The sequence below is a fragment of the Pygoscelis adeliae genome, unplaced genomic scaffold, assembly GCF_000699105.1.
Source record: "Pygoscelis adeliae isolate BGI_AS28 unplaced genomic scaffold, ASM69910v1 Scaffold485, whole genome shotgun sequence".
NCBI lineage: Eukaryota > Metazoa > Chordata > Aves > Sphenisciformes > Spheniscidae > Pygoscelis > Pygoscelis adeliae.
The window spans coordinates 753,734-769,279 of NW_008824803.1; the positions used below are offsets into that span (position 1 = coordinate 753,734).

General features: G+C 38.7%; 1 protein-coding gene across 2 annotated transcripts in view; it reads right to left on the bottom strand.

Moving 5' to 3' along the window:
- The window catches only part of ARMC8 (armadillo repeat containing 8), an 80,533-nt gene extending 67,016 nt beyond the window's left edge, over positions 1–13,517 (bottom strand). The window contains exon 1 of one of the 2 annotated variants that reach the window (XM_009323990.1): positions 13,438–13,517. Coding sequence is in view for 1 of the 2 variants with exons in the window: in XM_009323991.1 (XP_009322266.1) it covers positions 13,438–13,439 (2 nt within the window). In the remaining variant the exon portion in view is untranslated. The remainder of the gene's footprint in view (positions 1–13,437) is intronic. The other variant, XM_009323991.1, reaches the window with a different exon arrangement.
- Positions 13,518–15,546: the final 2,029 nt, after the last annotated feature.

A 15,546-nucleotide genomic window follows, 5' to 3' on the forward strand; every position in this document is an offset into this window, starting at 1 on the left:
ACCTAAATATTTTTATGTCAAAATCCCAGGAATAAAGTGGAAACAAAAGCATTTTCCTGTCTGAGAGTTACTGCGAGGTTAAATACATTAAAGGCATTCATACTATGGTAAAGGAACAAGGGAAGCATTTTGGAAAGAGGACACTGGCTGCACACACCAAGAAGTCCTATGAAAATGTGTGGTTTGCAACCTTGTTGTTCAGAAAATTGCTACTGCATCCTGAAAACCATCACCACCTTTTTAAGATTTTTTTTTCTTCATATGAACATATTGGATATATATCAACATCCAGAGAATCTGAAAGAAAGCTAGCAAATTATGACCAGTTTCAGAAAAATCAAGATGACACATTTCTAGGAAACCTTCTAGTTGTAGGGACCTTTATAAGAGCAGAGAACAAAAACAGTCCAACTTCAGATAATTCTTTATCAACAAAAAACAAAACTAGATTGATTACAGTGTTAGTAGTTGCAAAATTGATAAATTAATTACTGGCTAACTATGCCCATAATTCATTCAAATTATTTGGGAGCTTTAGTGGTTGCTTTAAGTTAGCATCTTTTCTTGCCACTGTATCACTCTTTCACCTGCTATCTGTAAATTTTAAGAGATTTAGAGTAGCCCTGTTCTTTAAGATCCACCCTGGCCCGCATGAACACTACACAGTCCTTACATATCTATTGCACGTGCAAATTCCACTGCAATAAGCAGCTGTCCCAAGTGTTAAACTCACTTCATTAGAGTTACAAAAAACTTCTCAGCCAAGGCAGGCAATATCCAGACTGGCAGAAACAGAACCTTTACAAACCTCAATTAGTGAAAGGTAATTGCCCGTCCTTCCTGAAGTAGTTCTCCATGTGACTCACTCTCCCATTGCATACAGTTACCCGGCCACAGAAGAGTGATCTAGGAATTTTAAGCAAATGGATGCTGCCTAACTTCTCAGTTTTGGCTAGTGATCTTGGAGCTCCAACAAGGGAGCTGCACTAACTGCAGCTGAACACTGAACTGCAGTTCTGTGTATCTCTTAACACAGGCAGAGTCAGGAAACTACTTGACTTGTCAAGTAAGCCATTACTTAACAGGAATCTGCCTACCCAGCACACAATTTTACACAGCTGAGTATCAGCAGAAAATGTTGGACCTTTCTGTTCTATCTCCCCTAAGTTTGGTAACTTTACACCACAAGACAGGAGGTAGAGGAGAAAGAGCAAGATCAGAAGACAGGCTATGCTAGAAGCCCAAGAAAATTTAAGGAATGGAAATGAAGATTTCACTAAACTCAGAAACAGTACTTCAGTGGTTTCTATGCTGAACACTTGATATAAAAGTATCCTGGTCATTTTAAAAGGTTTTTAAAATACAAGAGTCAGTCCAAAACAGTGGCAGAAGCAATGATCGGATGTCTCAAAGGAATGGAAACTGTAACAACAGATGTGCTAGATTCATGTGCTAAACTGCTCAGGCCACTCTAGGACTTCTAAAAAGGCTACCTCTCCCTGTTATCCTTAGGCACCAGCTCTCAAAGTCATCAGAAAAGCTGCATCATATCACGTATCCACGAAGGCATCTTGAGAAGCTAAAGAGAAGGCACTTGCCAAGCACTCTGAAGAATTAACAAACAGATTTTGGTAACATTTTAATGCTCTGCTCAGGTGATTTTACACATTATTTTGTGTTTAAAAAAAAACAAACCAACAACAACAAACTTTTGTGACTCGTGCACCAACTCCACAATAGAATGGCTTGCTAACCTTATAACCATTTAATATGTAATAAGTACTGCCTATTAGAATTTGATTTAGAGACCCTTTCAGAAGTGGCAGGAACATGGCCAAGTTCCATAACACTCAAATTGAGACGTTTAGTGAGGTCACAGTCCTGATCTGTAAATGATTCAGATGAGTTTCTCCATCCTAGTTCATAAAGCTCCTCAGAAAGGTCATGGCAGATAGACAAGAAATATCACAAGCTTGAGATTTCTGACAAATCCAACACATGTACATTCGACCACTTCAACTTGCAAGCAAGTAAAATACCTTCAAATTGGTAAGGTGACTAAAAACTGTCAGATATAGGACTCAAAGATCACCATGTTTGTGTGCATTATGCCTTGGCACTCCCAAGTTCCGTGCCACACTTAGCTCTTCAGATTTGCCACTTACAGAAATGAACCTATTAAATACACAGGAAGCAGGTGGATATGGAAACCAAGAATATCCTCAAAGTGCCATAATCCAGTGTTGAATAATAGCAGACTTTTCTTTTGTTTACCATGAAAAATAATTATGATTCCACATTACATTTTATGGAGATTTTCTTGATCAGAAAGCTAATCTCCTTAAGAAGTAAAGTACCACCATGTGCTGTCCTAGTCTACCAGGTCCTTGGTGAATCATGAACCTTGGAAAAACTGAGAGCAACACCTTTATTTGAAAACATAATCTCCAACAAGTTTGAGCTTGACTGATTTCAGATCCAAGATGACATGAGATTCATCCAAGGAGAAAAAGCAGTAAAGGTCACTATCTTCTACAAGACACAACAAAGAAACCTCAGAAATTTGTAGTCCGAAACTGGACACCCACTTTATTTCGAACGTCATGCCCACTGCTCCCATTTCCTACTGTGAAAAAGAGTCCTTGAAACGAGGAAGAAGGAAATGGCAGCAAAAACACAATTACAAAGAGATGAGAACTTCAAAAGAACAACTAATCTATGGTGATTTTAGGCCTGATCTGTGAGAAGACTATGATCCAGAAGAGGGAGATACACAGGCTTTCCAATAATCAGCTCCAAGCTCTCAGGCAGGTTGTCAACCCTACTGCCAGGCAACAGCACAGTGTGAGCAGCTTCAGAAGAAAAATGCAGATCTTACGCATGTACCTAGTACATTCCAGCACTACTTAAGTTTCTCAGCCTCATAAAGGTAGCTTTCTATAGAGCCAAAAGACAAACCACGAAGCTTTCACATGACAGAGGTCTTAAGATGTGTTTGAGGTTGGTTGTTTTTTGGTGTTTTTTTTTTTAATATCCTGTGTATTAAATCTTATAGTTTAGATTAAAACTAAATTCAAACAAAATAACCTGAATTAGAATAATTTTAATGCATAGATTTAAAATCTGACAGCTGATATTAAATGTCTACATTTACTATAATGCAATAATTTATGTGGGAAAAAAATTTCAAGCAGGATAATATAGGCTGCCAACAATAAAATATGGCAAAGAGATCCTAGCTAAGCACTTGGAAATATTGCTTTCTGAAGTACTAAACCAGTGTTTCCCATCTCTTATTGCTTCTTAAAGAAATAAAAATATAGTTTCATCAGTTCAATCCTGTGACCACTCAGTTTTAAGTTATGAAACTAACTAGAGTCTGGAAAAGCAGAAAGACTTATTCTCTTCCTACAAACTCAAGAAAAGGGGAAAGAAATTATCAGGTGAGGTTTATCAGCTCTAACAATCTTTTGGAACATAGCAACCTAGAAGCAATCAGTTCAATTAATTAGCTATAAATAAAATGCAATGCATGCTAGTTTCGTAAGTGTATTAGCACAGTATGAGTGTTTAAAATATTTTAGGAGTACATTAAACTCATTCCCCCCCCCATCTAATTTCCACCCAAATGCAGCTCGACAAGAGTTACAAGAGGAACTAATCTGCCAATTGTGTATGAAGTTAATATGTTTTCATTCTGATGCTTATCAGAATTGTGTAATTGTTTAAAGGGACCAGATATAGCCCACTTCAGAGAAGCAAGAAGCAATATTAAATACAAAGGCCATATTTTACTCACAAATTGTTAAGTTTTAATGATTCCTAGCCAATAAAAAATAATATTATGAAATGTCTAAGTCCCGAGAAAATTAGCATTCTAGTCTGTCAATGTAAATTGTTATTGTTGAAGCAACTTAAGGTGCTGAACTTTGTCCTAAGCAGAAATTATTGAAGTTCAGCATCTTCATAAACCTAATTCTAAGTTTGGGACTCCTCTCACAAAAACACCAGAAGCGTCCAGTAGTTAGTGTGCAGTTCTCTGATTCCCAGCTGAGAAAGAACAGACCTCTAAAGCATTTCTAACAAGCCCCGATACCTGCACCTCTTCTGCAAAAGAGATCATGAGAAAGCAATATGGATACATGGACTCCTCAGTGAGAATTTGGTTTTACCTACATTTTTACATACAGTAAATCAAGTGCAAACATAAGAAATTTTAAAATTCTAACAGAAAGCCCTGGAGCTTTCTTATATCACCTTCTAGCAAAGCAACACAAAAGATCTTGAAACAAGCTAGAGTGACTTGATGAGGAAGCAGCTATAGGAACTACACAGAAGAGGGGGAAATAAACAGCCTCCATGGTATTTTCTCATCTTACGTCTTTTGAAAATAGAGTAGGTAGCCATATTTAAGAGGTTCCTAGACAGAGAAGGGTATCAAACATGAGATGAACAATCACAGAACAAAAAGTATTCCTAGATACTTCAAGCCAATGCTTTCACTTTTAATATTAAATAGTTACAAGAGATTCCGAGACAATTACGCACAGAGAGGAAGCATCCAAAACAATGCATTGTCAGACCAGAAGATTTATCTACCAGAGGCTGATCAAAATTGCAAACAATAGAATGACACAAAGCATCATTCTGAAAAGGTTTTCGAAAACTCAAAATGCAAGTATCTAAAAAGCTGAGTTACTGGTAGCTGATACAAGGACATAGCTCAATAAAAGCTGTCTGCACCAACTTCAGGAAAGTTTCTAAGTTTCAGTATCATATGAGCAAATGGTACCTGGACTGGCAGGACTCAAGTCAGAAGCTAACTGTGGAGCTAACAGTTTGACAATTATGCTTTCTATAGCTTTTTCCTCCTCTTCCTTCTCCTTTCCTCCCACTCTCCCATTTTTATGGACAGCAAAACAATCAACAACAGGAATTAATGACAAATTTTGCATGTTAAAATATGTCCATTGTTATTTTGACAGAATTAATTTCTAAGATGGACACTACTATGGCTTGAATATCTGTTAATTACCCAATAAGTGAGTGGTTTTCTACACCTTTAGCAGGGAACATGTTCGTACTAACATGATTACTAGTCCAACTAAGTGAATAAAATGTTAAAAACTCCTGCCAACTCAAGCAAACCACAGAAATCATAAATTAGCTTATTTTTAAGGTTAATCATCAGGTTGGGAAGAAAAGTTTCAAGATTTCTAATCCCATCAAAAAATATCAGTTGATGCAAAGAAAAAGATGATTTTACAGGAAAGAACAAAGTAGCACATAGAGACACTTACTCAACTTGTTTGAGTTTTAACACTTAGAAACTGTTACATAATTAACATACAGTGCAAACTAAACAAACTCAACATTTAAACAAGGAAACGCTAAATCCATGGTTGCTCCCCATCTTAATTCTGTACTCTCAGACACTGCATAAAATCAAAGTGCTGTAGAAAAATAGCATATGGCTATAATTACAGCAATGCAGAACAGTAGAATTTAACATACATAATGCTAAAAGTGATTGTTTAATCCAACTTCTCCATATCACAGTGCCACAGAAACCGCTTGAACCCCTATCTGAAGTATCCTCTTTGGAGAGGCAACTTACCTTGTCATAAGTTTTCTTGCCAAGGAAAGTCTACCAAATAGAAAGGTAAGCTGTTTCAATGATCCATACCTGTAGTTAGAAATATTTATACCTTATTCCTACCCTGAACCTAGCCTAGTTTCCAGTACTTATCTTGCTCTGTGTGTGTGTGACAGACTGAAGAAACCTCTCATATAAAATCTTTACTTTCATATAAGAGCTTACATCAGTCAATTCACATGCTAGCCTTCTATATCAAGCTCAACAACTTAAGCTCTCCATGTCTTTGGCTGCAGTTTCAACTCAAGTTCCTTTCAAATCTCTAGGTTGACTAACATGGGAGATGCTGCTTTTCCCACCTCTCTCTCAAGCGTGTTTCATTGCCTCATCCTTTGCACTGAGTCTGGAAATTGCGCTACAAGTTGCACGAGATCACTAATCAATAGAAAAATTGCCTACTCAACCTTAAGAATGATGTAGCTCAAATTTAAAATGCTTGAAGTCAGTGGAGGATGGGAGTTTAGCTAGCTTTTATTATGTAAACTTTTTAAACTAAAAAAACAAAACCACACAAACCATAGCTAGAGGTCTATTATCAGCATTTCAATTGCAGCATCAATCTCTGCTATTTAAATAAACTAGGTCATAACAGCAAAGAGAAGTGTGGGGAAAACAGCTGCAGTTCAGCAGAACTCTCGGAAACCGAGAGATCTCCTGCTCTGTGATGCCAGATCAGCAAAATACATTTTTCACAGCTATCCCGAAACAGCCAAACCACATGAAAAGAACAGCCTTCACCGCTGTTGCTTCAGATGAATGACCCAAACCATGAAATATAAGTAACTATGATATTTTTTTTTTTAAATGTCTATCTCCTCCCAGGGATATTTCCCCTCCCTGGATGAAGTAGCACCTTCAGCATTTAGCAGTATATTCCACAGTTGAAACAAAAATTAAATGAAATTTCATTAAGTAAAGAGTCATCCTGTAACACTACCTTTTTCTAGCACTATTTTTCATTCACTGTCTATGATTTAAAGTTATTCTTGTCCATTCTCCCATTTTAAGCCCACCACTCATTATCAAAAGAATGTTCTCCACCACAAGTCACTCACATAGAGAACTCTCAAGTTTCATTCAGTACAGGAAAATACCTTAAAATGGCCTTCCAGCACCTGCTTAGCTGTTCTCATATGTGAGCTTGTAATATTGTATGACACTGTCCACTTCAGCTTAGGCCAGCAATTACTGAAGGATCACCAAAACCTGTTAATTTGACATAGCTACTACCCATTAGATTATAATAATCTAAAGTCTTTCCAACATGAAAGTATAGCCTCAGATTTTTAGCTCCAAATAGCTATCGGCTAAGATGATGTACTGGCCTCCATATGCTTTAGTCATGCCTAAATTCCTTTTTCAAATGGGTGTTAGTAAGTGCTCACTAAGACAGAAACTCCGTAATTTATCTATATCCAAATAAACTCTTTCATTCTACATATGGGGGAGTTACTGGACATTTCAGACAATGCATGTTTGAAGTATGTTTTAGCAAGTAATTCTACCAGCTAGCCTTCCTGCTACTTTACAATTCCCAAAGAAAAAATAAAAATAAAAAAAATCTCAACACATTTAAACCATCAGTTCAGCACCAACACAGCACACATGCTGAAATCATTTTAATCATCTGGTAGACAAATTAATTGGTAAACACAGTTCTGTCCTTTGAACGTTACTAGAAATATCAACCTTTTACAGGGAGCTAGCCTAAAAGAACACAGTTCCATACTGCAAACTGAAAATGAGTTTGTTTTGGAAAGTAAGTAAATTCATTTTTTTTAATGATGATTCCAATCAATTTGAACTGGCAGCTTAGAAGCAAAAAAATCAAACTCCAAATATTAAGAATCACAAACTTGGTAGCATTGCTGATTTTGTGGCACACATCCCTCAGGCCCAACCTCTAGTTCAGTCTTAATAATACCCCACACACACCCCCAAAGGGCATAACAACTATTTCTCCCTCAGCTGCCTGCTACATTTTGCCCTCCCTTACAGGCAACCACCTCTCCTCTGCATTTGTCTAACAGATTAATAAAGTTAAGTTAAACTCTGAATGAACTCAGAGTATTCAACTGTGCTCAGCTTGAAGTTTGCCACTTCTAACTCAGACCTCAAGACTTTTGTGACCAATACTCACTTGATTTTCTCCAGCTACATCAGCTAGTCTGATAGAAGTTGTTTCTCCTCTCTCATCCTACTTACAGCCTGAAATCATCACAGCAACGGTATCACTTCTCTGAGGTTGGCATCAAGAGATGGATTTTAGAGAAAAGTGGCTTCATGCCCTCCTGAAAGGCAGCACTGAAACAGATTCATTAATCATCAATCCTCTCTCACAGACTCAGTGCGGCAACTGTAAGGCTTGAAATATTAAACAACCCTATTAGGCTAAAGACTGCTAGCCAAATGTAATAGGTGTACCTAATTTCCTAAAGTTTAGCCCACCTCTAAATATTACACTAGGAGTCACAATACATAACAATTTACTTGCAAAAAAATAGTATTATGCATTTGTACCTTTTGCTGCATTATAAAGGAAGCACAAAAGTGAGAAAGTATCTTATTCTATGACACAAACACACCTTCTTCCTATTGCATCTTCCCCTCTTCCCTCTGTATCTACACTATTCTTCCACCTGACTCTACAAAACCTATTATATTGAAAACCACTCTTCACAGAGCACTACTTAATTCTCAAATGATGTTTGAGGCCTTTCATCTTCTATCACTCTGAAAAGTTTGTCTAGCTATTAGAATCCCCAGCTTACCTCCTGAAAGGGAGAAATCAACAAATGGAGTAGTGCTCCTAGCACCCTCTCAGCCTCACCTAAACCTGCTCAAATTTCTTTCAGATTCTGCAACCTGAAGAACAAGCTTTCCATTTCCAAGCCACAGAGAGCCTATCCTGCAGTCCACAAAGTATCACCAGAAGAGACTCAGGAGCCTTTTCCTTCAGCACATGAATGACACTGCACAAAAACAATGCTTCCAAAAATTACATCACTTGTTCTTAGCCAATTAGACCTCAAAGTTCCCTACTGCATCTGAAAGAATATGCATTTACTACAGAGTACTGTCTAGCAGATAACAGAATCAAAAATGTACAGAGGCAAAGTATAACAGGAACAATCCTCTAAGGACTGCTCTGTTTCCACAGGGCCATTCTGGTGAAAACTGAAGCAAGGGAATATGCAAAGAATAAAACATGGCTCCTGCAGAAATTTTAGGTTTGGAAGTGCCCGTTGAGAGACTGAAAGTGTGATTGCATATGTTCGGGACGCACAATGTGAAAACAAGTGCTGTTCATTATTCAGTCTTAAAGAAGGACATGAAGAACAAGAGGCAGAAGGAGCCTCTTTGTAACTGTCTGAAGGGGGTACCTGTTGCTCCATTAGAACTGAGATGGGAATTTCTTCTCTTCCCACTCCATGAAGCTGACTCCTGTATTTCACACAGCTTTCCCTGCAGGCATGTGTGGAACACTGCACTGATGCTCTCATTCCAATTGCCATAGCTGAGAAATACAAGATGCTATTATACAGTCATCTAAACATGTGCCTGGAACATTTTTTTCAAATCCAAGAATACACAAATGAAAAAAGTTGGATGTAAAAAACACACAGTTTGAGGTGTTCCCAATTAATTTCAAACCAACCGACCACAAAAGAAATACAAGATAGGTTCCATGAAAGCAGTGTTACTACTTAAAATGTCGGGGGGGGGGTTGGATCTGGTTTGTGACTACCTTCTCGTATCTTCTGTTTGAAGAAGGCAGAAACCAGCAAGCAGTACAAAACATCTTCAGTCAAATGCAAGTACAAGTCCATTGTCCCTCAGAGGAGCTTTTAACACATACCTAACTTTGCATCCAAGAACCTACCGCAAAGGTAAGCCCATCTTGGGCTGAGTCTTCAAAACACGGAGCATAACCACTAACCACTGCAGCACTGTCAGTCTCAGGGACCCTAAAAACATAACTGTCAGATTCAAAGTAGTCCGCAAGTTCTCAAACACTCAAAATCATACTGTGTAGAAAGCATATATAACTAAAATTGAATATACTGCATAGGCCTGTACCAGTATTCCCACCACAGCACTAGACATGCTCCCTGGAAAAAAGGAAGATACCATAGACATACACTTGGAAATGAGTTCTTCAGTACCAAGTGCCATTTCTATAGGATGTTTCTTTCATTTTCCTGAGAAATAAAATGCTCACACAAGTTTGGAAAATGCTTGTCTAGTAACTCCAGCTGGCTGGATAAGCACATCCATAAAGGACAGAAACAGCAGTAGCATAGGAATTCTCAGTGCACCACAAAGATGATTATTTACAAGCCTTAAAAGATGACACCCTCTGACTGCTGAGGAACAGCCTGATGAGAAACAGTTGGGACCCTGAGTAAGCCAGATTTGTGAGAAAGAATGCTCCTTTCAAAACCAGCCCTTGAGACGGAATTACACAGCTCTCCATAAAATGACAGATTGCCTCTTTGAAGACATCAGGCTAAATGTAAGCATGACAAAACATCTCTCAAAGAAGCCCCTGACCAGCAAATTTTAAAGGACAAAAATAGGCATCAGTCTTGCATCTGAACAATGTGGTCCTGAGCATAAGAGCAGGTGAAAAGCAAATGATAGTCTAAGGATCATCACCCAGAATTGTTTAAAAAAAAAAAAAATACTGCCACACTGCAAAGCACAGGATGATGTTGTAGCACCTTAGGACAAATGATGCTCTTATAACAATGAAGAAATTTACAGAGCTATCTATGTTCTGCTCCTCTGCCAATAACGGCAAAACATTTAAGAGAACTTCTGAGAGAACACAGTATTTAATCCCCTATAATATCTGTTTGACATAGTCTATGCACTGTCAACACTAAATGTATTCGATAGCTGCATACCTGACATTAATGCTGACCTTGCAGAATGCAGTCAAAGCGTATTTGAGAAAATTTGAACTGTAGAACAGTATGTAGAAGATAAAGGTTTAGAAGAGCACCTAAGTAGACAGAAAGCAAACCTGTAAGACCTCTCAAGCATAAGCATGGCCACAATGTAGAGTTTATGTTTACAGAAGGAAACTACTATAGTAAGCCTGCTCATTTATAAAGACAGTAAATAGAAAGACAAATACATACACTGCCATACAGGTGTGGGTGAAGATGTGGGCCTTGCACACTTTAAATAGTTCGCTACCAGGTACAGTAAAAGGCAGTAGTCACCCTTGTAAGAATCTCAACACTTCAAATCCTGAACTAAAATTCATGATTTACTGGCAGGTACACACAATTCTCCCCTTCCTACCTACTATCAATACCCAGATGAGCATGATAGAAATGATGTGAACAAAAGTTCTGCAGGAAACTTGACAGTTTGAAATACAATCAATAGAACCACATACAGCAGTACCGGACAAAAGGGAAATGGTTTCTCAGTTTTCCCATGAGGACAAAAAGGAAAAAGCTCTTAGCCAGGTAAGACTTCACTGTCTATATAAAAGAAGATTCTGAAGACAACCTCTCTGAACAATTCATGGGAAAGAAACAAAAAGAAGAGATTTGATCATTTAAATACTTTCAGAATATGTAATTAAAAGCTTTCTCAAGTCACAAGATGACAACTGGATTGGCATGATTTTCAAGTTCAAGAAGCATTTAGCTTTATTTTACCTTTATCAAACCTCATTCAGAGTTGGTTTTCATTAAAATTACAAGGATGCAATTAAAAAAAGCCCCAAACTCAAGTTACTCATTCAAGCATCTTTAACAGCATATGAAGAACGGGACTACTGTAACTGAAGACAATCTGTAGAAACAAAGCCTGTTAAGACAGCCTATTTTCCGATCCTTGATATTCGTACAGTTCCACCAATCAAAATAAAAATCTAGGTCATCAGTATTTTCAGCCAGGATGCAGAAAAAATCCCAGCACATCTTAGGAATCAAAGATTTGCAGCAAAGTATGCAGAATATCTGGTAAGGCTTCTGACAGATGCTTCTGGTAGAACTGTAATCCTCTTCTATTCCACCACAAATATCAGTTCATTCCAACTTCAATACCTCTTCAGATACCCTGAATTCAAAGTAAGAAGGCAAAGCAGTATTTTTCTACCCAAAGAGAATCTTGGACTGACAGAAATTTTTTATATATACACTATTCTACATTCTATTTTTATATATGCACTTTTCTAAATTGGACTGTTTCGCACCCATCCACCAATATTCAGAAAATAACAAATCTGCCACATAGGATTTGCTCAATGTCAGGAAAGATAAACGCTCAGAATCAGGATTTTAACCAGAGCAGCACAAATATGGTTTACCATCCAAATCTGCCCTTTGAAAGCTATTGTGAAATAAATTGTATTTTCTTGTCTTTAAATGCAAGAAAAGCATCTCAGCATAGAATCCACTGACATCCACGGACAAGATGAAGAATTTCAGATGTCAGCTGAGGCAAAGATACTGCCTAAAACTTTTGTTTCTGGAAAACCAGTTATACTTCACAAGATATGAATTAAACACCTCAAAAGATAGGGAAGGGATTACCAAGGGTTGTGGGTTCCAGTCCTTTGAAAAGAAAGAAGAGCAGGGAGGGAGCGCCACCCAGGGCTCAGAGCATCTGCCAAGGAGAAAAGAGGGGCTCAGTCAACCCACTTGGACATAGGATGACACACATCCTTGCCCCCAGGACCATCACACCAGCCCTTATGAGTAGTGGACTAAGGCAGCCAAGAGTAGAAGCAAAACCAGACTCTCCTACAGGGAAGAGTTAAGAACCTGTACATAGTTACGGTGGTGTACCAGAAGTTCCTATACAGGTAAGGGGATATTTCAACCAATAAAGTTTCCAGGACAGTTTTATGTATGTTGTGTTTTTCATGTATTTCAAAGGGACACTAATTCTGATATGTTTCCCCGGGACACCTTCTGGAATAATTTTTTTCATCTGCTACTGGAAAACACCTCAGACTGTCCTAAGCAACACAACCAACATTCTTGACTTTTTGATCCACTTGGTCCTTTGATGTCTTCTGGTGTTTTGCTAGATAGCCACAGCCAGCAAGTCACTGGTAAGCCTGTAAAGGTCTGGTTTCACCACCAAAAGTCAGTCCTGGGCAAGGACTTGTTTGCCACATTGCTGTGTGGTTATAATGGAAAGCTTATAGCCCAAGGACAGCAAGAAAACCACCAGATCTTTGCACAAGTTTTACTACCTATTCAGCAGGGCAAGTCTTCTACTCACTCTTTCAGTCATTACCCCTTATCACTGGCATGCAACAGAAGTATTGAAATGTACTTTGCATCCAAATTAATTTCTATGGAAGCATTTTCTTTCAGCTCACAGTTCCCATCGGTGAGACAGAAGCCACGCATAAAAACAAAAAAGCCAACACTCAGGCATGGCAACAGGGGAAAAAGTAAGAGACAGGTACGCTGACTTGGCAGTGGAATAAGAGAAAGGAGTCTCAACAGACCTGGAAGAGGAGCCAAAGGTGGCCAAAAGGAAGAAAAATATCAAAAAAAATTTTGAATGCTCACAGAACGTTTAACCTCGTTTCTGGCAACTGGAAGGCTGCGTTATGAACCATATACACTACAGAGTGATAGTCTGCTAAAAGAATACTATCATGTTTGCATTAAAATTTTCCAAGAAGATTTCTCAATAAAAGATAGGAAGAGCTTCTTGCCCTTGACATACAACTCTAGTGGAATTCAAGTAAACCTAGCCTATGCGCAACCAACAGCCCAAGTGTGTTTCAGATGACTTACATGACACCTTGCAGGACTTTCTGAGGATCGAGGTCAAATAATCTATCAACATAGTGGCGGCTACTAGCCGTTACTTCCTGCAGAGAAAAAAAAAAAAAAGAATTGTAATAGTTTATATAGTTTGTATCATTTTATATTACGGCAGACAAACAAGAATGGCTAACGCAGCAGCAAGTCTACAAAACCTATCAGGCAAGACAGCGGCAAAACCACAGAATCATATTTAAATGTGCAGTATGTTACTGCTGGGCAACATCCACACAAAGAATTAACCCTGTGTTCAAGTGTGATTTAAAGAAAATGATGTACTTAATGTAGATAACAACATGTTACAAATGAAAGCAAGTTAACAGAGTGCTGTTAATGAACAGGGCACACAAAAGGGGTCTACTTCAGTTGTCAGCACTGCCTTAAATTCCAATTTTATTATGTTTAGTTACTATATAGAAAAAACATAAATTCCTGAAAGAAAAAGTTTATAAGAGCAGTTAATGTTGCTCAAGAAGCATACCCACAAACAAGCTCTCGAAAATAAGGAAGTTCGAATCAAGACGTTTTTCTGTAACTTACTTTATCATAACATATCTACACATCTCAAAGATTGTCCTTCTATATACTGTCCCACACAACTTCAACAGGGACAGCAGCACAATATTCTCCATAATATTCCCATAGCTACTTTATAAGACAAAGTGAACTCTCTTCTCAGCAACAGGACCATGCTTGTAAGCTAAAAATTTATGCACCAATGATTTGTTATTCCCTTTGAGAAGATCCAAAGTTGGAGATGGCAAGCGTTCCAAAAAAACAAGGGTGGGAAAAGGGAAGGGAATTTTCCCTCCAGGTTCTCACAAACACGTGCCAGGGTGCGTTTCCATTACCTCTTTTTTTTTTTTTTTCTCAGCTCAACTTCTTATTAGGCTTTTCCCATTTTTTCTTTATGAGTTTTCCTTGAAGGAAGCTATAAGGGAACTGAAAACTCTTCCTTGCTTTTGCAAGTATCTACTCTTGGGCTGAATCTGCTCCTGCTTCCCCATCCAGATGTCAGAAGCACCAGCAGCTTCTTGCCTGTGGTCTCACGTAACTCTGGGAGAAGAGTAATAGTTGCCTCCAGGAACACTATTATACCAAATAAATTCTACAGATAAACTTCCACCACGTAATGAAAGACAATATTTTTTTGAGAACAGCAGTAGACTTTCATCTACCTGATGTATTTATATGCAAAAGTCTTCTGGACTTCAGAGATCTCACTGCTTTCTGTTTCTAAAATATACTGGCTTTTACCCTATCAACCACTAGGTTTGCAGTATGTAGAAGAAGGGCATTTTTATCCAGGCGAACAAGTTTTTCAGGTAGTCCCCAAAAATAAAGAATTTATGAACATCATCAGTTTCACGGTTGTTACCTCGTAAGAAATTCTAAGGGGGAAAAAAAGCCCAAAACCTCAGCTCTTTTAAGCAGTATCCACACTATACCTTCCACATTGTTTACTCCCAGCGCACAACAGCAGGACTGGGCAACCAGCACCGGCTGTTCTACTTACTCTCAGCTTTCCCCAGGGAAAGGAAACTAGTGGTAGTTGTCAAGACCCCCTTCCGCAAGACCAGCGCCCTGCCCACAGATGCAACACATCAGCCTCCTCCCTGCAGCAAAAGCCAACGAGGCTGTATCGTGAGATCCCGAAGAGCTATTATGAGAAGATCAGCGTTTCGCCACCAAAACACCACCCACTTGCTAGCAAAGGCTGGCAGAGCGTGCTTCGCCAGCCACAACCAGCCCGGTACGCTTCTGAGAGAGAGAGACCCTACTCTCCTCTGCAGCAGCTTGGTTATTACAGCTCAAAATAATGTCAACCAACCCTCTTTTTGCTGAACAAGAGTTTCGGAGGGACCAAAAACATTTAGAGGAGCGCAGCTAAAGAGCTTAAGTCGTGTCATGAGGTAAAAATACATTCAGAAGAGCCAGTACCTCTAACAAAAATGGGAACAGACTCCTCAGAAAAGGGGGGAATGCCGTTCTGAAGAGGAAAAACCCCCTCCGGGAAGTTGTTGCGACAGGGGAGGCACAAGGGAATGAGCGCCCTACCGACGCCCGTGTCACCCCTGC